We start from the raw sequence: 25250 nt of genomic DNA, 5'->3' as shown, positions 1-25250 counted from the left end.
GTAATCTTAATCAATGTAAAACTTGTAATATTTTCGTTTTCTTACATCATACTTGCATAATAAACTCGAAAAATTTCACTCGACATTATAAATGAATGCAACTCTCTTTAAGATATTAAATTGGACAAACTAACCAGTAGGTAAGTGTGGATTGCTCAAGCCAAGAACATACTAAAACTCAAAACTATGACTAACTCTGCCACCTTTTGGTGTTAAGATCAATAATTTGTGATATTTGTTCAGAAATGTTCAGTCTTTGATTGTACCCAAAATATTCATGAGATAGTATTTCTTTTCAAGACTTTTTTATTCCTATAAATCTACTTCCTATGAGGATCTATCAAAACTACTAAATGTATATGAATTTATACTGAATGTGACTGAATTCATTTATGGGCTCTCGTAAGTTATTCAATTAAATATTAAATGATTTTTCTTTATTTATTTAATGTAGGTAACACTATTTGTACCGTAGTAAACGTGAAATTTAAATATGAAACTATTTTTTCATGGTCTATTCAATTTTTTTGTTTCACATGTTTCAAAATTATCAATTCATGTATATACCTATTCTTATACCTACCTATATAATAATACTCGATAGTAGAGTAGAGATGTTAGTTATTTTGATTGATTCTTAGTGGGTACTCCCATTTGAAAAGTTTCAGTTCTCCCTAAATTTCCGTTAAAACTATGGTTTTTTTTTCATAGTCAATGTTTATTCAGTTTCCATATAATCTTGTACAAAAAATTTAAAAATAGCTGGGAAATCTAAGCTATAACCCTGCTGGAACGCCTCTGTTCAAAAGCACAGTACCAACCACACCACTGAAAAAAGCTCATGCCAGCTCATAGTCGTTTTGTGGAGATTCATTCAACTACAACGAAAAAATGTATTTCATTGTTCAACTTCATGAAGCCCTGTATAACTGGAACGACTAAATTTCAGGCGAGCACATGACCTTCGTCGTACTTTATCATTTTACGAGAAAAAGGCATATGAGTTTGTCCGTGAAATATGGCGTGAAATTTAGAATAACCCTGTATAAAAATTTTCATCACATCTTCAATTTTTTTTTTATTTCTCATCAAGTTATTTCTTCAATGAAAAGGTGTCATGTAATAAGACATTTTTAGTCATTAAATTCAATTTTGATTGATGTTTCTATTTTTGGGGGGGGCGATAAAGCCTCCTTGATTTTTACTTCTGCACAAAGATGTGTAGATCATGCACAGATTTTTTTGCAGATACAATCCAGAGGAAACAACTATCTTCCAAAAGATACTTATAGTATTGATGGAAATTTCACTTTTGATGAAATCTGTGAAATCTGGAGGCTGAGGCATTTCGAAATTATGACTTCAAACTCGTAATTTCGGCTTTAATCTTGAAATTTCAACTTCAATCTCGAAATTTTGACATCAAACTCAAAAAGTCGACTTTAATCCCGAAATTTCTAGTTTATTCTCAAATTTTCGACTTTAATCACGAAATTTGACTTTGGTTTCGAAATTTTTACTTGAAACGCGAAATTTCAACTTCAATCCCGAAATTTCGAGTTTAATCTCAAAATTTCAACTTCAGTCTTGAAATTTTGACTTTAATTTTGAATTTTTGACTTAAAACTCGAAATTTCAACTTTAATACCGAAATTTCGATTTTATTCCTAAAATTTCGAGTTTGATTTCGAAACTTAGACTTGAAACTCAAAATTTCGACTTTAATTCCTAAATTTCGAGTTTAATCTCAAAATTTCGACTTTAGTTTCGAAATTTTGACTTTAATTTTGAAATTTTGACTTTATTCTCGAAATTTTATTTTAAAACTCGATTAAAGTGCTGATTTTGTGAAACTCCGTTTCTACAACGAGTATGATCCAGTTTGAACTACTATTGTTCCAAAGTTTGTATGCGTGATAACCTTTTTTCAGTATTAGCATATAACAAATTAATGATATTGGTCCATATTGGAAATTGTTTTCATTATATCCACAAATTCCTCACTCGCCGAAATGATTATTTGTTCATTATTTAGTCTATAGTTTCCGGTCAGGACTTCAAAATCATCAATTAAATCAATGTTAGTTAATGATAATTTGTATTTCAAATGATTATCGATAATGGTTGATACAATTTTTGATACTTGAAGGTCATTCTGTGAATAGTAAAAATTATTGTTTGCCCAATTTTGAAAAAATTCAAGTGCCACTTACAAAAATTGCAAAAATAATTAACTGAAATATATGGGGTTCGGATTTTTGAAAATAACTCGAAAATTATCTGATGTTTTCAAATTTGAAAACAGATTCAGAAAGAGGTGGAAATTTAAAAAAAATAGTCCTACCTTCCGGAACTGTAGGACCAATATTTATAACTGTCCCAGAGGGGTAAACATACGTCCTAAAACGAGTGCTTTAGCTCTCGCAAGACATGCCCACTTTGGTCCTTTAATAAAAAAAATATTATTTCAACTTCAGTATCTGTAGAGTAGGGAGGATGAATGAAGGTCCACAGCACTTAGGCCTCATGTGACCCATTGTACATCCTCCTAGGCCATCGTCCATCCTGTCCTTTCCATGAAGGTGGACTAGGAAACATCTCCTTTATATCGGCAGGTGTAGGCCAAGACTCGCCGAACACACACTCTCTTATTGACGATGACTCCCGAACTTTCGGTCCCATGCAATGGCGTACGTTAACATAGGTCTTATTATTGCAGTGTAGATCCAGGTGACTACACGGGGTGATAGACCCCTTGTGCGACCCATTGTTCTCCGACATTGCTCATGAGCCACATTTGCTCTTTTTAAAAGCTTTTATTTAACTTGACTTGTATGTATGTTAACAAATCTTGCAAGTTTGATTTGACTCACTTCCCGGTATCCGATTGACCTGAAACTTTGCATGCTGGTCCAGAACCGATGACAATGTATGTTAATCATAAATGTGACCTGATGCTGCTGCCAGGATCGGCTCCGTACGAGAGATCGCCTCAACGGTAAATAGCAGGGACACGAAATTTTGTATATGCATTCGTTTATGATAGGCAGTTGGTAGGCCCACCATGAAATAGATGCCACATCCACGGTTGGCTTCAATAAAAAAATATATTTCTAGAAAAAAAATTAAATCAAGCTTTTACCATTAAATACCTACTTCCCGACCCTGAAAAGAAGACAATAAATGGTGTAGTAGGTTGTAAGAACCCATATTTGCATTGTAAAAAAAATATTATTACCTAACACCCTGTAAGTTCCCAGAGTAAGAGGGTCCATCACGTAATGTGAGCAACAGGCGCAAGAGGCATACCATGACTTGTGTAATTTGGTGAGATGGGCGTCATTAAGTTTCTTGAGTTCCTTAAGTTTTTCTGTTGAAGGACTCTCCGATTTATAGATGGACTTTCGTATTGATCAATAACCATCAATTGAAACTAAAAAATATAAAATAAAATAATGATAAAAAAACTTTCAAAACAAGCTTTTATTTAAGTGCCCTAAAAAGATCGAAATAAAATGGTAAATCACATTAACCACAATCATTTATGACCTCACAGAATTGAAATTATAATAAAAGCTTGTCGCGATGCCTAGAAGAAATCTCTACATATTCAGTAAGATGAAATTTAAATTAAGAAACATTCTGACTACTAGGTATTACAATAAATTTCAAACCCGATAAATCCTATGTGTGCAAAAAAGTTATTCAAGGTTAAAGTTCCACATGTTAAGCATTCTCTGCACTTTTATTTAATTACAAACATTATGAATTGCTCACAAGTTTGATAGGTGCCTACCTAATTACAAAATTTCAATTACAAATTTATAAGTTATCGCGACAAGCTTTTATTATAATTTCAATTCTGTAAAGGCATAAATGAATGTGGTTGATGTGATTTGAAATTTCATTTTGATCTTTTTAGGGCACATAAATTAAAGCTTGTTTCAAAAGTTTTTTATCATTATTTTATTGCTCTACTCTGTAGGTAAGAGTTCTATGTTAGCTGGAACTGTCGAGGGTAGTACCAAGGTATTTCACCTCTTAAGAGAAGTTAAGTTTGCTTTTGCAGATTTCGGGAGATTTTAGGCTCGATAAACTTCTTTTCCTGGTGGATCAGATCTTCTCATCAGTCTTCTTGGGATTGATCGACAGTGAGTGTTCCTTACACCATGTTTCTATTAATTTGAGTCCATCCTGCGCTCTATTGAACAGTGTGTTCACAAATTTGCGGATCTGCAAGATAACTATTTCATCTACATATGCAATTGTGTAGAATCCATTATTAATGAGGTGATAAATCAGGGAATCCAGAACTATGTTCCAAAGAAGGGGTGATAAGACCCCTTCCTGTGGATATCATTGAATATCAAAATTGAGTCCTTCTGATACTACAAAAAGTACCTCGAAATTAAGTTTCCCGCATTCATCACAAAATCTGGCCAGCCTGAAAATTAACTAGGCATTTGACAATGATAATGTTAATGCCCCGAAGTGGTCGACCTGAAGTAATCCAGGACGAGGATTTGAGAAACCTGGTGGGACGGCGGAAAAACTGGTCGTCAGCTTCCATGCGGTTTTTGATGGTTTGAAACGTTGGAAATGTTAAAGAGCTCGAAAAGTGGGTGCCCCACGATTTGAACGATCTACAGAAATTGTCACGTTTCCAGGTCTGTTCTTCTTTGCTTTTGCGCAACCAAAATGATCCTTGTGGCTTGTGCAACCGAAACAAACCGTCACAGCAGAGTCCTATTGTCAGGAAATCGACGATATGTACCCCAAATTGGGTCCGAATCTGCTTCACAAAAACGCATGTCCGCACGTTTAACAAATCATCTTCCGGAAATTTAACGAATTCAGCGTAACTTTCTCACTAGTAAAACCTTCGCTGATCCTGACCAGGCAAAAGTGGCCTTCGTCGACTTCATCGAATCCCGAGCACGCAATTTTAATGCTGAGGGAATTATTCGACTTGTGTTACGTTGGTGAAAGTTCAAATTAGGCTCATAAAAACGGACAAAATGTTTGAAACCAACCTTTTCTTAATTAAGCCACCAACTCGTCGACCTAAAAATGAACTTCTTGTATAACTATCGAAATTTTTTGGTACGCCTCAATCGAGAATGAATCCCAATCGCGATTACAATCGAAAAATAAATCTATTTTCAAAGAATTTAATCTTGAGGTCACTATTGTAAATAAGAGATCACAATGTGTTTAAGAATCGTGTCTCGACTGATTTTTCAAAATGATCGTGTTGCAGATATTGGATCACAACTTCATTTGTCGTAGATAAGGCCTGCCTAGATAGCGTTCGAAAAAATGAAAGTACGCAATGTGGAATTGAGGCTTATCCGAAATTCTAAAGAAGGGACGTCATAAAATGGATTTTGCTCGAGTTGCATCAGCTTGTTGTTCCATCACGGGGATTGGGGGGTTTCAGTATCGATGGCGTCTCTAGGCTTGGAGGCCTTCTGTAGAACAGACAGAAAAGTGTGAGATATCATTCTGGCAAGGAAAATAATCAACAGTGTTGGTATTTGCATGTTTATTAACGATAAAATAACAGTAAAAAATATGTTGAAAAAACTTTTATTACTACCACTGCAGGCGTAAGAAACCCCCTGCCACGTGGAGGTAGGAATCTTCCTAGATGACAGTCTCATTCTAAGAGGTTAGGTTAGGTTAAGTTAGGTTCTTTCTTCCAACAGGAGCTTCCGAACTTTGACAACTGTTGAGGCTACATCCATCAAATTAGTTGTCATTTATTAAGTCTGTTTTGGCAAGTCACTATGGACGGATATATCATTCAACAACACGTGCCAATAATCAAATTGTTTCATGAAAATGGATGTTCTGTTCGGGCAACGTACCGCGCGCTTCGCTCATTTCACGGTCGCCATAATCGTCCAACCGAGAGGACTGTTCGCAATGTGCTGGATGAATTTGAGTCCACTGGTTCAGTAAACGGTCGACCAACACCCGTACCTTGACGAAACGTAAGATTTTCCGAAAACATCGCCGCTGTCTGTGAGAGTGGGCAGGAGAATACGAGGCGATCGATTTTGTGTCGCTCACAAGATCTCGGCCTTTCGCAGAACACAACTTGGCGAATTTTGCGTCGTGACTTGAGCCTGCATCGGTACAAAATTCAACTTTCTTAGGAGCTGAAGGAGCTCTGGAGCAGTTGATAACTGATCCTAATTTTCATTGAAAACTCATCTTCAGCGACGAGGCTCATTTTTGAAAGGAATTTTTCGAATTTAGGCGATACCAATCCACCTGAGTTCCAAGATACCAAAATAAAATATTTAGTGTCATCATTTCGCGATGTTGTTTTCGGGGTACCTCAGGGGAGTGTTTTGGGACCTATATTATTTTTAATATACCTGAATGATATAGATACCATCCATTGTTGTGATTTTATGAACCTTTTTGCAGACGACAGTTTGTTATCAATTTCAGGAGATAATATAGAAACACTAGCTGATCAAATGAATAATGAACTAAGACATTTTTTCAAGTACGTGAATCGCAATAAACTAAAACTCAACATCTCGAAAACAAAATATATGATCTTATCAACTGGTTATAAGCTATCACCCATCAATAAACAATGGTGGATAATCGTTTATCTCTTCATGCTCATTTTGATTATTTATACAGAAAAATTACTAAAAAAGTATATTTTTCTCCCAAGAATTTCATATCAGCTTTCAATGTACTCAAAAATTACATTATATAATTGTATTATGTAATCGTATCGGCTTTACAAAAGTTACAGAATCGTGGAATGAGGATTATTTTCCAGTGAATAGGTATTCCAGTATATTATAGTAAATTATGCAACGATCATGTAATGATGGTTATTAAGACACGAGCATTAACCGGGATACGAAACGAGCGAGTTTTGTATGGTATATGCGAGTGTATTAATAACCATTACATGAGAGTTGCATACGCTATTTTTTCTAAACGAGATAAATAATGAAAAACTATAAATATTATATTTGTATTGAACACATTTACAGTAATTAACTCATATTTTTTTAAAAAAACACAAACTTAATGGTATTATCATGGATATATGAAAACTATAAAGATTCTAATTATATTTATATTGAATATAACAACTGTAATTAATCTGATCTTTTAAAAATATTGGAGTCGATGGTATTCCTTCTATATCGCTGTTTTCAGACATTTTGATAATATAGGTAGGTAATATGAAAACTGATTTTGACAAATAAAGCAATTAGTTACTTAGGTTAGAATCTAGGACAAACAAAGGAACAGGATTCTTGATTGAAAAATTATGGGTTTCTATTGGTTGATAATCTGTATCGTTATGAAAAATCTGTATCATAATGGATATCATTATGAAACGGATTATGGTCATATAAGTGTATTGTTAGAGTACGGGTGTAGAAAAAACATGTTATGTGCATTGCAGAAGCTGTCTGTTTCCCAGAGACTGTACGAGTTATCAATGATATTCATTTTCAAACTAATACATAACTTGCTTCCAACTTATTTTGAAGAATTCTGTATATATAAATCTCATATCCATAACCACTTAACAAGAGCGAGTAGCTCCCAAAAATTCCACCTTCCTCGAACTAATTTGACTAGTACGATGAAGTCTTTACTTTATAAAGGTTTGAATGAGTATAACAAACTCCCACTTTCGTTGAAAGATTCAATAAATGATTTCCAATTAAAAAAAAAACTCATGAACTTCATAAAAATCTCATCCCCGATATTATTTTTTCTGTTTTGTAATATATTTGTTATGTACATCCTCATGTTGAAAACATTCTGGAATCATTGAAAAATGAGTTTCTTTTTTTTATCTTCTATCATATCATTTTTGTTATTTATATATCATTTATTTATATATTTTTGAAATAATGTATATATATTAGGATGTCCTGAAGAAATCAATAAATATTTTACTATAATTTAAAAAAAAAGAGTCCAACGTATCCCGGAAAAATCACTGTTCGGTAAGGATGATCTGACATCTATTGATATTAAAGGAGAGTTCACACTATTCGCTGACGATACTACAATTTTATGGCATGATCAAAATCCCGCTGAACTTCAAACAGTAATTAATTATGATATTCAGTTTTAATATCTTTAAAACGAACGTACTTTGCTTCAAATGTTCCATCGGCAATTTACAAATTGACAACGTCTTTGTTAACGAAATTTCTGGGACTATCCATTAACAGTGATTTGAATTTTGAAGACCATATCAAGAGTCTCAAATCAAAGTTATCCTCAGGGTCTTATGCTGTGAGGCTGACATATTATGAGTTGGGATTTGCTGCTGCCAAAGTAATATATCACTCATTGTCTCATAGAATCTCATCTTCGATATGGAATTCCTTTCTGAAACACTACAATCAATTTTAGTTATACAGAAAAGAGCTGTACGTTTTCTGTGTAAAGCAAAACCACGAGATTCTTGCAGACCACTGTTTAAGGAAAAGAAAATCCTCACTGTAATATCTATTTTTATTATTGAAACTATATGTCTCATAGCAAAAAATCAAAATCGATTTTCAATTAACACAAACGCCACTCGACAAAGAAACGACTTTAATTTGCCCACTCCAAAATATTCCCTCATTAAAGACTCTTTCATTTATAATAGGTTTAAAATGTTCAATCACCTTTCATCAACTCTGAAATTTGCGTGCAATAACGTAAACTTTAGGGAAGTTTTGAAGGATTTTTTTGTGAGAGAGCCTATTATAATTCATCAGAGTGTACTATCAAGATACATTTTGATTAGACTTGTGGCTGACTCGTTTTATGTAATCAATATTGAAAACTTTCCAAATAAACTCTTATTGGCTATATTCATGCAAGTGATGTATTGTGCTATGTGAATACTGATTGTTTTTGTTATTTTTTTGTTCTTTGTACATATGTTCAATAACTACCTGAAATTTTATTCAACAACTACCTGCCAATGTATATTATTTTATAGTGTATAGTTTTCGAGAACATTACTCGAATAATTATAACTTGACAAGTAGCGAAACTACTATGTGTGAATTTATTTCTAGAATTATTTTGACCAAGCTTTGTCAATAAGATGTTAATCTTCAGACAATAAAGCATATTTTGACTTTGATTTTGGGCTGGCGGCGTCATTGGTCCATATTACTTCAAGAACGACGTTGGCCAAGCCATCACTGTCAACGGCTAGCACTATAGGCTGATGACTACCGATTTCTTTTGGCCTGAATTGGATGATATGGACACCAACGACATGTGGTTTCAACAGAACGGCGCTACATGCCACACAGCTCATGCCACATCGAATATTCCGCTCTAGCGATATGAGGGCATGGTCATCTCACGTGGAGGAGATTTAAACTGGCCTCCAAGTACGTTCGATTTGACCCCATTGGACTTTTTCTTGTGAGGTTCTTCGAGTTGCAGGTAAATGCGAATATGCCACAAACCAAAGCGCTCCTCAAAGCCATCGGTCAAATTCAGCGTGATTTATGCGCTACAGAATCATGGAAAATTGGACTTTTAGGATGTGATCCACCCAGAGAAGTCATGACGGATATTTGAACGATGTTATATTTCATTCAAAATGTCATCAATAGATCTTCCGAACGAATAACATACACTGTTTTATTTAAATTTCAAGAGCTCAACGAAACACCCGTCATATGTGCCGAAAAGCCCGCTCAATGCGGAACACTGCCTCGTTTCTCTTGCTATTCATGGGACCCTTTATGGACCTTAAAATAACCAAAAAATCAGACCCTGAGTCTACAGAAAAGATAGGCGAAAAACGACCCCAACTGTCCCTCCACCTAAAAAGCTGGTGGTGTAGTCGGAAAACGATCTATCGCCTCATCTAGAGCGAAATATCTCATGATTACATGAGCAGCAGAAGCAGAATTTGCCTCAGAAGATGAAACAAACTCCCTCTGAGCAGATCAGTAAAAGCACACGCTCAAATGACGATTCATACAAGCCAGAGGAAAAAACCCTGCATGGTGGAGTGTAATGTATCGTCAGGCATAGCTCGCTTACAAATACCCTCAAATATGAAGGTTGCTGTGGTCATCAAATTAGAAATCTTGCACCTTGAAGATTCGACAAGCTCAAAATCGTAGCATCAACTGGAATCTTTTCAGTATGTCATTGTGGTTACAATAAATGATATTCCAGAAGTTGGTTCACAGTAAACAGAATCACACAGAGTACTGGACGAAAGTACCTGGCAACAAATACAGTAGAACCTTCATTGGGGAACCGTCCGAGAAAAGACCCGAAGAACTCCTTCAATACAGTAGGGATCGGCTCAGAATAATCACAGGGTTACTAACCGGCCATTGTCCGCTTAGAGGACACCTGAATAAAATGGGGCTGTACAACGGAGACCTCAGCTGCAGATGATGCAACGAAGGGGTGGAAACAGCTCTACACATCTTATGCGAATGTGAGGCACTGAATCACAGGAGGCAGGCAATATATGGACGTACAAAATTACGTCCAGGAGAATATGACGAACCTCCAACACGGAACAGGTACAAACTAGTACAGGGAACGAGACTGATGGAATGGGTATCATGAAAAGATGAGAGAATAAACGCAATCAGCCCAAGAGGCTGCAGTGCTTTCTAGAGACTTGGACTAAATGGGCAAGTCAAACAGTTACCAAGGAATCAAAAAAAAACCTACAGTAACCATGTTTTTTGGTGAGTTTGGGCTTGGAAGTGCCTGGGAGGCTCATCGGTCTCCTGTGTCCTGAACGTCTCATGTTGTCGTAGAAGATTCACTTTTCATTTCAATTGACGATCCGTGACTATTCGATCCAAAAAAGAATTGTTCTGGTCGTGCAAAAGCAAAGAAGAACAGACTTCGAACCGTGATTTTGTGTTGATCGTTCAATTCTCAAAACCTCGATTGTATTTCGTCTCCATAAAGGCGGCAACAATGAAGATCCAGCAAACTTTATCCCTCATCCCAACCTTAGCAAAAATAATAAAAAAACTGGTAAAAAAAAGAATAATGGAATTTTCTATCAGTAAGGGGATATTAAGTGCACATCAGTATGAATTTCAGAATTTCAAGAGTACAAGTGAAGCTATACCAACAGTACTGCAATAGGTGTACAATAAAATCAACAGCGGGGACGTTACTACAGCAGTGCTTTGTGACTTATCCAAAGCTTTTGACTGTGTCAATCACAGCATATTGCTTCGGAAACTCATAAGATATGATTTTAGGGACAAGAGTCATATTTGAATTAGTTCATACCTTTCTGACAGAGAACAATTTGTAAGAACGTCATCTAACTCGGACGTTGGAGAGATAAATTGTGGAGTACCTCAAAGCTCTCTGTTAGGTCCTATACTGTTTCTGTTATACATTAATGATTTGACCAACATATCGATTACAGGAAGCTTTACCTTATTTGCTGACGACACCACATTAGTGTGGCATGACAAGGACAAAAATAGACAAGACATGAAAAAAGTGAAGAATTTGTTTCACTCGAATCTTCTATCATTGAATACCAGCAAAACAAATATATTAGCATTCAAGTGTAACATACTTGATATCCGCCTAGACAATAACACAATAAAAAATAACTCCACTTTGAAATTTTTGGGAATTTACTTAGATGAAAATTTAAAATTCTCTCAGCATATTGCACTCATCAACAAAATGGCATCAGGATGTTTCGCACTGAGAAACATCTCAAAAGAACTGGGGTTTGCTGCAGCGAAAAGCGAAAGTAGTGTACTATGCCTTAATAGACTCTCATCTAAGGTATGGTATACCCTTTAGGGGTGTTTGCAGTAAACAACTAATGCAGTCGGTTTTTGTCTTGCAGAAAAGGGCTATCAGGTACTCATGTAAAGCGAAATGGCCGGATTCATGTGAACCCCTTTTTCGAGAACGTAGAATCCTTACGGTTATTTCAATATTTATATTGGAAACCGTGTCAATTATATATAAAAAAAGGAGAACTATGAATCTACAGCTACAGCCACATACCACACAGGACGGTCAAATGAACTGAGTCTACCAATTCCAAAAACATGTTTGGTTCAAAACTCGTTGATATATAATGGAATCAGAATATACAATAAACTTCCTAATGAAATCAAGGATACTCCTTTTATCTTATTCAGAAAGAAATGTACAAAAGTATCAAGTGATAAAGCCTATTATGACCTACAAGAATATTTTGACGATGCTCTGTAATTCAGAATGTGATGAAACTGCGATTGTACTGTGTGTGAAAAACATATTTTTATTCGTTGTCCTAGTTCTTGGCATGTAACCTTTGCATATGTATGTATATATAGTTTATATTTTATTTTAATCATTTATATTTTAATCATTTATATTTTATACACTTATACTTCACATGAGGCGCCCGTTTCCAAAACTTGTTAAATCCATCAGAAATGATTTCGAGAAAATCCAGCTTTTCTGATACCTTTAATTTGGAAATCAAGTAGGTCTGTGTGACTGATTTGTTATTTGTAGGTTGACCTTTAAAACTAATATACGGTCAGCAAACAAATATTAGAGAATGTTTTGCTGAGTTATTTGAAAATAAAAGTAGGATTAAATGGTTAAGAAGTTGAAAAAGACTTATGTGATGCAAAAATAGTGTTTATTCAACTCAACTTTCAAAACAAAAATACAGTCTTTCATTTAAGCAAAAACAGGTTCAAAATGTTTAATGTTTTAAATTTGTCCTCATCTTCTGTAATATTTAACTCATCTGGAACAACATTTGCGTCAGAATTATTATCATCATCTGGAATGGTAGTAAAAACACGTTCAAAAAATGACAAATCATCTTCTGCGGCATTTCTCCAATCAGGACCATAATGTTTTTTCAAAGGTGCATCGACATCGAAAAGCTTTTCTTTTTTGACCTGTACTTTAGTCTCAAGGAGCTCTGGAAACTTAGCTTCATTTTTAAACCGCAAACACACTAAATCACAACAAGACTGCTTCACGTTCAAACAACTACTGACAAAAATCGTATGTGTACGTAAACAGTAAAGAAAGCGTTCACATACGAACAGAACTAACAAGGTTTGAAACCGTAGCATGTAATGAATAACATAATACTATTGGATCTACGCACCTTTTTTACAGCACTTACGGCAGGGGATTCACACACTTTTGTAACAGTGTTTATGGGGAATGTAGCTAGTTTTGGAAACGTACTATTTTTCCATATCATGGAAGTAATCAGATTTGGTCCACAACAATTATATAGGCATGTGTCAAAGCTGTCAAAGAAGGTATTGTCGCCATTTTCTCAATTTTAGTGAAACATGGATCTAATTAGTTATGGAAACGCACGCCTCACATCTTATACTTTGTGTTTATATTTATATTTATTTATGGCATTGTGTTTGTAACAAGAATTTTATTCTTGAACAATAAACATATTATCAATCAATCAATCGTGGGACACCCACTTTTCGAGCTTTTTGACCTTTCCAATACGTTTTAAACCATCAAAAAACCGCATGGGAGCTGACGCCCAGTTCATCCGCCATCTAACTCGCTGTTTGTGATGGGTCAATCTCCACCAGAATCCTCAAATCCTCGTCCTGGACTACTGTAGGTCGACCACTTCGAGGCTAATCTTCGAGGCCAAAATCTTCAAAATGAAATTTCGCAAACTATCGTCGAACAGTGCGTTCAGTAACACTATCATTGCCAAATGTCTGGGTAATTGTTCGGGCTGTTTTGGCAGCGCGTTGGTTCAATGTATATAGTACAAAATTCTCTATCGATCAGTATATACCAAGATATAGTAGCAGTATATACCAAGATGGAATATTGAGACATGGAGCTAAAAAAATACATGACAACAAAACGCACAAAACCCTTGTAACAATCTTATATACATAGAGATCTTTTCGTTTTAACTTCACAATATTTCATTTTAAAATAAGTTACAACTTGTCAAATGTAAGAAAAGCTTTCTACACGTCGATATGGTCTGGCCCACTAGATGCGTGTTAGAAGACGATGAGAGCACTCAGTTGCGATAATAATCTCGCAGTATAGTGTGCATTGAAATTAATGAAGTGGAAATGGAATTTACTTTCAAACTGAAACACAAAGCTTCAACAGGACAAGTAAGGAAAGAAATTGCAAATATTATTCAATTGAATTTTTAGATTATTCAATAAAATGACTTGTCTGTAAATCCAACTTATTCTGAATTTGTCACATAATTGAATATTTTTTTTCCTAGAGAAACTTTGATAATAATCATTTTTGATTGTGCTTCTTGACTAACGCTAGTTTCAGTCCTCTTTCTTCCCAGTGTATACTCTGTCAGAAGTTTCCTTCTGAATTTAACAAACTGTGGTTCTTCTTGCCAGCTTTTACTAGCTTCCAATTTAATCTTTCACGCATATTTCACATTAGGATCTCGTGGTGTCAAAAAAAATGAAACAGAAATACGTTTTCGAAATAACTCGCGAATTGGTCGTTGACCTTATCATTTTCTCACTCTTCTCATGCGTCGAATTTCATTGATCGCTCTATTTTCACTATTATTATCGATAAACAAAACCAAACTCAGTTGTAAATATACTGATAATGAAATAGGTTGATAGCTCACGATTTTATTTTTGGCAATAAGAGATTCGAAATAAACGAAGATATCTTATTTCGTAAGAGTTAGTGACCCAAAATTGAAACTTATACTTATTGAATGAAGTTTTGAACTATGTTCCAAAACAAGTTTTTTTGTTAAACAAATCTTGAAACAAATTAATGTATCAATCACAATATGCAGCATGTTCGGTCTATCTTTATTCTACATTCTATTCTCCTAAGTGGTATGGATACATATACCTATAATAATAATAATCTAATATTTCCAAGGCGTCTAAAAGTATGTTGTTATTCACCGATCTCAACAATGTCAAGAACTTCTCATCAATTATGTGGTCGTTCTCTCAGGCATGTTGAGCAACACTAGGTTCATCTGAAATTTTCAAATATGTTCCTTGATACGCGTCAGTACGCTCCGCTTAGTTTGACCAACATCCTCCTTTTTCTTGATAGTCAGTTTTATGTTTTATTTTTCGAAAATTCAGGCCAATTAACTGGTGTATTGTGGAACCTATGAAAGAAATATAAACTCTATATACTTCTGTTCATTAGTAAGGACAACTACTAACAGTGAACTTCTTTCAGTTCGTATTAAGATGAAAGATACGACTTTATCCAGTCGTGAGCAGGAGCTCTGATGCCATATCTATCCAACTTTTCCAAGAATATTGTATGGTCAATACTTTTGCTCTGCATAGATCTAGAATTATACCAAGTGACACCCAAATATTTTCGTAACCAGAGATTTCACAATAAATTCATAAGTTGATGTTTCAATTCATTTCCTTCTGGGGTATCTATGTTGAGCATGACTTGATAATTTTTCACTCGAGAAGTAACCTAGGAGGCGAGAGAACATAGTTAGTTCAAAAATTTTGGAGCAAGATGGTAACAAAATTATTAGTTTCAGTTTTTTTTGTAAGAGTTGGGCAACCTTTTTTAATTAATGGCTTGACCAATGCCAAACTGTGAAAATATTGTAAAATTTATACTTCAGGAACGAAACTAGGATAAATAAAATATATTCTTTTTGTTTACTGATTTCTCAGTTTAAATGTGTCAGAATAAGTCTCTCTGACTATTCAGGCTATTATATAAAAATTATTTATATAAATGTATGTACGTATATGTAAATATGTATATATATATATGTATATATATATATATATATATATATATATATATATATATATATATATATACATATATATATATAGATATATGTAGAGCCTTGAAGATGATAGCACGACCAGCTGTTTATTTTATTTAAATTTTAATATTGAATTTTGCAAAAAGGATTTGAAGCTTTATATCTTCTATTAATTATCTGCGAGCGCTTTTGACAGCTGGTCGTACTGTCATCTTCTAGGCACTCCTCAAACTGAACTGCCTCTTTATACGGTCAGAACGTCTCAACTCAGGTGTTTCAGGTACTTTAGGTAGATTTGCCTGTATTTGTACTGCATCAGGTACTTCTACACAAAGAATAGTTAGTATGCGAGCGCTTTCGACAGCTGGTCGTGCTATCATCTTCAAGGCTCTACTCAAACAGCAGTTTGAGTTTGAGCAGTTGAGTTAATATCAGTATTTTTATAACTTCCTGATTTTTTTGTTAGGCAAAATTATCAAATATACAAATCACTGATGAATAGAACAATTTTCTTTGTGAAAAATACTTTGAATTTGCGCACTAACTTATCGGGGTGAAGTAAAATGTTTGTCCATTTTACAGTTACAGTTTTCATGTTTTTCAGTTTGTACAAGGTAAAAATATCTAAAGATAAAAAATTCGATGAGGTCATACGATATCTCTCATAATTAACTCTTGATATCATTAATTTGGTGGCAATTTTGTGAACTCTTTGGTATGCTGATGTTATTCTTAAGATTCTTTCGGTACATCTTACTCTTTCCTAGTCCATAAAAAGAGTTCATTCAAAAAAATTATGTTTGCTTGAGAACTAAAATGAATCTACAAATCTATAAATTCATATCGGATTGTTTGTTCTAAATTATTTTCTAATATCTCAAACTTATGCCTAAAATGTTGCAAATTTACACGTGATCAAAACGTGAAGACAAGCCTCCGAAGCAATTAATTGTAATCAGTTATAAAACACTGCAATAAAAATAAAGCAATTTGCACTCGATAAATCGGGATATTTATAGCAAAATCAGTTTTATTGGCCGATTCGAAGAATCGCTGATTTGGTGATATTTTTTATTCATAGAAAGAATTTATTCACTTTGCGTAATTTATAGTAACACATTTTTTAAACGGGTCATGGTTCCTTGAAGGGCGGACGTAAATTTCACACCAATATTCACCACCAATCCCTCTTTACTTAGTTCTATCATGTTTCAAAATTTCATTTCTTTTTCTCTAAAAAATCAATAAATAGCCTACAATTTAATTAGTTTGTGTTAGTTGTTTAAGTTATTATTTTTTCCATTTTAATCGGCAAATATCAGCACAAACTTTGACAGATCTGGTCATCGGAACTGTCGAGGAAGAACAAAGTTGGTGCAACAAATATGCTTGCCGTTCCAATCTTACTCTACTCGTTTGGAGTAGTGAAGTGGACTCGGGAGGAGCTGTATCATCTCTATAGGGATGCATCTCTATAGGAGTTTGCATCCCAAATTGTCCGTTCCACGGTTGTACTTCCCCCGACAACGGGGAGGCCGTGGACTTTTGAGTTTGGATTGTCTATATGACAGAATGGTACTGGATGTAGCCTGTCAGGAGTTCGGATCCCGTTCTCTGCATGGTCCGTGACCATGAGAGAGCAGGAATTGGAGCATTTCTCTATAGATCAGCTGCCCGAGCAACTGATGAACTCGGTTTCAGTGGGGATATCTGGATCTACTTCATTGGGAAACATAACAGCTAAAGCAGGGACTAATTCAAAGCGTAAAAAGTCTAAGTAGCGTGCAGCTGTAAGGTTTCCCTAAAAAAGTATGGCCCTAATATTCTGTTGTTGATGATGCCTGCCCATACATTTACTTTCTGAGGACGCTGCGTACGAGCTTCGCATATCCAGTGTGGGTTTTCCTGACTCCAGAATCGATAGTTGTGCCTGTTAACTACTCCATGTAAATAAAAAGTAGCTTCGTCCGAAAAGAGTATGTTGAGTGGAAACCCATTATTCTCGTCACTCGCCTCATTATTTCCTCACAAAATTGCAAACGCCTGTCATAGTCATCTTCCAAGAGCTCTTGGACAAGACATACCTTAAATGGGTGGTATTTTTCTGTTTTCAAAAACCTCCCAATCGTACGTCTAGACACAGGATTGTTTTGGGCTAATGAAACCGTTGACAAATGTGGATCTTCCTGCAGAGATACGGCAATGTCCAATTTTTGATATTCGTCTAAAACATGTGGCCGGCCACTACTGGGCAAATCCTTCACTGTACCATGTTCTTCAAATTTGTGTAAGATCTTTCTCACAGTAGCCTGGGAAATGTGATTTTCCGGATGTTTTGCATTAAATAAAGTACACACCTCACTTTGACCTCCGCATTCTATCCCCACATCCCAACAATATCAAGACTTCGATACGCTGCCTCTCTGACAATACCATTTTTGTTTAGCAAATTAAAAAAGAACACTTTGAAGGTACCCAATTAATGAACTAAACATACATATTTTCAATTTCACCCAGAAATGCCACAATTTTAAAACTGAGTCGAAACAATTGTTCTTATCAGGGCATTAATTTTGGTACAGAAAATGCAACAACCTTTTTCTCTTTTCGAGTTTCACTGGTCAACAATTGCTTGGGATGGAACTAATTTTATGTGTAAGTTTTTGGTGAAAAAATAAAATCCACAGAATGCTGATGCTACATTACGTTATCAGTTTAACACATAAATCAATAAAATTTGTTGTGGTGCCTGGCTCGGTTGGTCTGTTCTTAAAATTTGTAAACTTTTAGAAAGTAGGTACTGGTGATCCGTAGCAATTGTTGAGCAATGTACATCATCACCACTAATTTGTTTTTTTCAAACTTTTCAAAGAGCCCATACACGACATAGGTTTTCATTTAAAAAAAAAAGTTGGAGAGGGTTGCAGCTAAAGGGTTGAAAAAAAAATTTCATTTCATTGCCAAAAATTCGTACAACGTGAAATCAACTGTGACGTATTTCAGAGTTTTTTCCTAACATACTGGTTTAAAATATATTAATTTTATTTCGGACTTTTACGCACCCCTGTATAAAGCATTGAATATGTAGATTTTTAGTTAGTAAATAAACGCCTGAAGGAGCTATTGTATGCGTGTTTGTACTATATAACTGATTCAGTCAATTTTTTCGTCAATGAGCTTCTTTATCCCACTTTGTTTTTCCCAATGAGTGTCCTCGAGTGTCTTACAATGTTGAATAATCTGTAATCACTTTCGTTACAAACAACAATAAGATCGAGCAAGAACAAACACTCTTAGATGCAAACAATTAATGAATTATGAATAGCCTTTAATCGAGGATTATTTTTAGATTTATTGACGTTATAAAATTAAATGATGCATTCATTTTAATAGTAAACTACTCGATATGGATTGTAACTATGCTATTCGGGATCAACAATCGCGAAAGGGAAGTTAAGTTGCAATCGACTGATTACTTTTCAGAGAAGAGCTTCGATTAGAAAAAATCGATTGGAGTTAAATCAGGAGATTTAAACAGCTTGGAAATATTATTTTTTTTAAATAAGCTTAAAATAATAACGAACGAAAAATACTCAAAATATTGTTAAAAAAGCGACGGGTGCTTGATATACAAAAAATATGGCCGACGCTTATTTCACAATAATACTAGTATTTTTCGTTCGTTATTGTTTTAAGCTTATTTAAAAAAAATATTTTCAACATTTCAATTCGATGTTCTTTAAAAGCGTGTTTTTTTAGTTTCTTAAACCATATTTATTTTTCATTTTTTAGTTTCGTATGCTATGAAAGCGTGTTTTTTAGTCTTTTTGAAATATATTTATATTATAGATAGATAGATAGATACTTTATTCATGTTGTTACACAAAAGTGTTTATACATACGTCACATAAAACAATTACAACAGAAAGTAAAAATGTGAAAATTACAGCGAATAATTAAGTTATTTAAAATCCATTACAATCAACACCATTTGTCAGACAATAAAAACATATTCAAACACAAATATGTATAGCTTTGTATACTTCATAAATACATAAATTCAGTTACTTGATTACAAATAGGGTATCGGATATGAAAAGTAATTGAAATACTCTTCAAAGGAGTAGAAACATTCCTCGATCAGAATACTCTTTACTTTCTTTTTGAAGTTGCTCAAACTCAACGTTTCGTTTTTCAGATTCTTAGGAAGAGCGTTAAAAAATTTTATCGATAGATACAGAGATGATTGTTTGATCTTAGTTGTTCTAGGCTTTGGCAGTCTTATATCACTTTTTCCTCTTGTGAAATATTCATGTACCTGCTCATATTTGACGGTATCACCACGAATATTTTTATTTTTTATATAAATCAAACATTCATATATGAAACAAGAGGGAAGTGTAAGTATCTTAAATTTTTTAAATAGTGGTTTGCAATGATCATTATAATCAACCCCTGCCATAATTCTTAGAACTCTTTTCTGCAAGACAAAAATTTTGGCTGTATGACTTGATGCACCCCAAACAACTATAGCATACGTCATTGCTGCGTGAAATATTGAAAAGTAAGATACCCTGATGAATTCTTCAGTTAGCTTGCCCTTCAATTGTCTAATAATGAAAGTTGCCGTCGATAACCGTTTGGATAAATGGCTTATGTGTGACAAAAAATTTAAACTGACGTCTAGATGCACTCCTAATAACTTAATATCATTATTAGCTATCGTATTGTTCAGTGTGAAAGAGATTCTTTGTGTTTTGTCCAGATTTAATGTCAGATAGTTGCTTTTGTTCCATATTTTCAGTAATTCTTCAGATTCCATTATATTTTGTTCGACAATACATTTATCCCTGTTACAATGTATGATGGAGACATCGTCAGCATAACTAGTTACATGTATATTAGTTGGTTATCTAAACTTTGGGATCAATCAGCCGTATATTGTTCAGAAAAACGATCATTGATATTTTCCGATTCCGGGGAGGGAGCCTGAAAATCAGTTACCAAGTCGCAGGCGTGCATTTCAATATAAAGAATACTATTTTCAAATGAAGAAATACATGTAGAGTGAGTTGGAATTATATTAAGGAAGTTACGTACAGCGCCATCTGCCCACGAATAGATCAAGCAATAATGTCGATATATCAAGGAGATTACGTACAAGGCCATCTGCCCGCGAATAGATCAAGCAATAATGTCGATATATCAAGGAGATTACGTACAAGGTCATCTGCCCGCGAATAGATCAAGCAAGGAGAGTTACAAAAAACATACATACATACAGGTGAAGCTAATGAAAACGTGTTAAAAATCAAGGAGATTACGTGCAGCGCCATCTGCCCGCGAATAGATCAAGCAAAGAGATTTACAAACAAACAAACATACATACATACAGGTGAAGCTAATAAAAGCGTGTTAAAAAAATGTTTTCTCGAAATAGATACCCAACTTCCTCAATTTATACAGTTTTCAGCAATTTTTTGACGAATACATTCGTCAAAAATATGTTTCAGGTATTACTATGATGGATATTAGAAACGTAATCTGTCCTAGAATCATTCGTATATCATCAGACCTGCTTTTTGTTTACTTTCCATGGTAATAATCAAACATTTTTCACAAATATTTTTCATTTCTGTACGCGTTTTGCTAACACCGTAACTTTTTTGTTTCAGTGCAGTCAAGTCCCTTTTGATCGAAAAGGGAGCCGACCCCAATATTGTCCTGCCAAGAAAAGGAATATCTCCCTTTCATCTAGCAATCGGTTGCGATTCTAACGACTTCACAGTCAAGGTGGTCCGCTTGATTCTGCAACATGGTGGAAATCCTAATGTCAGGTGAGTGCCAAATAATAGCCTTCGAATATTTGATTTCGAGACAAGAGTAAAGTACCCTTATTTTGGAAAATCTTGGAAAATGTTATTTAGAAAAGTTGTTCAGCATTAAAAAATACATCTTGATTTGAAGTCATGGCCATCTAAGGGAAGTTTTATATTTTTACCAATTTTTTTAAATGGGGACTACGAAAAAAAAATTTGCTAAAACCGTAAATACGACGGTTCATTTCAAAAGCCTGTAATATTACGAATTATATAACTATGGTGTTAACCACGGTCAATTTTTTTGAAGAGTAAAATAATTTTCAAAGTTTTTGGTGCAAAGTTATTTTAATTTTTTGTTAACACCGAAAGGTTATGAAAATTATACAGTATTGTAACGAGAACTTAATATTCAATAATATCAAAACAAAATATCAAAATGAAATAGTTATTTCGGAACAAACTCATTTATTTTCTGGAGATTTTCTTGTCTAAAATAATTCTCCAAAATAATCTCCAGAAAATCAATGAGTTTGTTCCAAAATACTAATTTTATTTTGATGTTTTGTGATTTGATAATATTGAATATTAGGTTCTTGTTGTAATACTGTATAATTTTGAGTAATTTTCGGTGTTAACAAAAAATAAAAATAACTTTGCAGTATATTCTCGCCATGAAGAATAACTGTTTTGATTTTCTGACCAGAAGGTTCTTACATTCTGCCGGTGATCATTCCTCGAACTGTTTCCGATACGGTTTACGCTTGCATCTTCCCCCAACGCTGGTTCTTTTTTCACCTCCGTTTCCGTTCTAGACTCTTTGTTTCCATAGCCTCACTGAAATTTGCATCAACTTTCAGTTCCAATAAGCTATTTTTCACTTTTCCTTCATTACATAGGTATTTTCAATTACAGAAACTTATAAAAAAGAAAGTATTACAAATTAGGAAATTATGAAACAACAACAAAAATTAATTGGCGCTCCGGGGCGACTCGATTGATTCCAGTGGCGCATTTGCTTTTTCAGCTGCAGGAAAACCCGTCAAAACCTGCAGCATCACATCATCAGAAGATCTTGATCTGCCAATGTCCTCTCTTTCATAGAATAAAACGTAGGGTGTCTCCAGAGGCTCCAATAAATTAAAGATATTGCCAGAATATTTTGTGACACGACTATCGTCAAACTTAAACCAGTCCGTTTCGTCTTTGACCAATGCATGATAATGATCAGATTCAACGCCAGAATCACAGTGAATCACAATGACTGCATGAAGTTGCTATAAATATATTTGTCAGTTTTGTGTCTGTGTTCCAAATTGACAGTTGCTAGCCAATTTTTTTAGTCCTACTGTCCAATCTTGCACCGATCATTTTCTAGTTTATGTCCTGAGTAATATTTAGCTCTCTTCATCCACACAACCCGTATTTTATTATAATAGTCGTCAAGGTGTTTCAGGATAACATCATAACCACTATTTTCCGGTTTATCCGGTTTCGACAGATCAACTAGCAGCTGATAGGCTTCTTCGGCTAAACTGCATGGTACAACAGCACGTTTAATATTTTTATCTGTAATGTTTCGCGCTATGAAGTATTATTCTAACCGTTTTATGTAAATTCATATATCTTCGGATCAAAAACAAGACTCAATGCAACGTCAACTGCCGCAATGCAAAATGATTAGTCGCGATCCTTTGTTTGCATGCATGTTAGGCGTACACATTCTCGAACCATCGATCCACCCTTTCGTAACTGTGTCGTGTCATACCAAGTTTCGTCCAAATAGAAAATTTGCCGTTGTTCTTGTCTTTCTTTAGTTATTTTTTCTAATTATTTGTTACGCAATTCCACTATTAACAATAATAATAATAATACGCCTTTATTATTTTCCACATACAGTGCATCTATATTAAAAAAAATATATTTTTTTAAAAAAATTTGGAAAATAAAGAGCAAAGTTCATTTTCTCCAATGAAACAATCACTTACTTCAGTGTTCTTCCACTTAACTCTATATAGCAGATTTTTCCTCAATAATAATAATAATAATAATTAGGTAGTGAATATAGACAATATATATAGAATACATAAATTACATTAATAGCTATAGTTAGGTTACAATGGAACACAGGAGAGCACGTTATGATAAAACTGACTTTTATTTTTAAAGTAGGAAATTTTTAGAATTTGACTTAAAACTTGTAATACTAAGATTTTGCAAGGATTTAGGAACGGAGTTGCGATTTAGGAACGTCTGAATGTTTCCGTTTTAAATGCCGGTGGAGATAACGAACCTCCGAATCTCAAATTCAAGTTGTGCACATCCGTTCTAAATGTTATTTTTCTATAGAGATATATAGGATTTTTTGTTAGGATAATTTGATGATATAATTAATGGTGCATGGTGAATTCTTCTAAGTTCCATATCCAACTATCCGATTTCAAGCAATTTGTGTGATATTCTCTGAAACTTTTTTATGCCGTTTATCAATCTTAAACAAGAGTTTTGTACTTTCTGGATTTTTTTTCTGTAAACAGAAGTCAGATTTGGACCATATAACGAATCCGCATAATTAAAGTTTGACAAAACTAATGTTTCACATAATTTTATTTTAACACTTCTTGGAAAAATTGCCGGTTCCCATAAATCAATTTTAATGAGCTATATGCACGTTGAATTAACTTATTGATATGTTTTTCGAATCTTAGATCTGAGTCTAATATAACTCCTAAATTTTTGGCTTCATTTACTACAGTTAATAAATTATCTTTGATTTTAACGTTTTAGCACGATTATATGCAGAACCAAACAACAATAATTTTGATTTAGTAGAATTGATCAATAAGCAGTGATCAGAAGCTGAATCAATGAAGGTCGCTAATTCCTGATTAATAATTTCACAGGCATTATCCACCAGTGGGGGAGGAAAACTGTAATAAATTTGGGTGTCATCTGCATAGACGTGAATCTTACATAACTCCAGAGATTTGATCAAATTGATAGTGTATATAGAAAAAAAGCAACGGGCCCAGGATAGAGCCCTGAGGTACCCCTGATTTCAGTGTCAAATATTCAGATTGGACCATTTCAATTTCTACACACTGCTCCCTCTCACTTAAATAATTTCGTAAAAGAAAGGTTGCCATATCAGAAAAACCTATATAGCCCAAAATGTTAAGTATAGCAAGTTCGTATTTATAGTGTCAAATGCTCTACTGAAGTCTAAAAGGACTAAAATTGTACATTGACCTTTATCGATAGAAGTAATTATATCATCTACAATATTAAGTAAGGCAGTAGTGCAGCTATGACCTTTTCGGAAGCCAGATTGAACAATGGTCAGTAATGAGAAATTAGTCAAATGCTCTCTCATTTGTACTTCAATACTCCTTTCAAGATTCTTAGAAAAAATAGGTAAAATGCTTATCTTTGTATTCTGCAGGTTGTTGATTTTTGAATAGAACCTTTACTACAGCCTTCTTCCAAACTAACGGGACGACACCATGCATCGGGCAGAGATTTATAATATGTGTGATATACGGAACAATAAGAGGGCTTTCCGCAACTGCTTGACGTTTGTTTATTATTTTAAATCTCAATCCTAGTTTCTTTATCGAATTCTGAAGAGTGTTGTC

At 34.3% G+C, this 25250-nt stretch overlaps 1 protein-coding gene across 1 annotated transcript in view; it reads left to right on the top strand.

Moving 5' to 3' along the window:
* LOC111510634 (uncharacterized) overlaps window positions 1-25250 on the top strand; it is a 44845-nt gene that overhangs the window by 1120 nt on the left and 18475 nt on the right. The window contains exon 2 of the mRNA XM_074181058.1: window positions 21472-21633. Coding sequence (XP_074037159.1) covers window positions 21472-21633 — 162 coding nt within the window. The remainder of the gene's footprint in view (window positions 1-21471; window positions 21634-25250) is intronic.

Source organism: Leptinotarsa decemlineata, unplaced genomic scaffold (genome assembly GCF_025532065.1).
Source record: "Leptinotarsa decemlineata unplaced genomic scaffold, Ldec_3_MD MMD2_tig00026307_RagTag_RagTag, whole genome shotgun sequence".
Lineage (NCBI taxonomy): Eukaryota > Metazoa > Arthropoda > Insecta > Coleoptera > Chrysomelidae > Leptinotarsa > Leptinotarsa decemlineata.
This window is presented reverse-complemented; position numbering and strand designations above follow the sequence as displayed.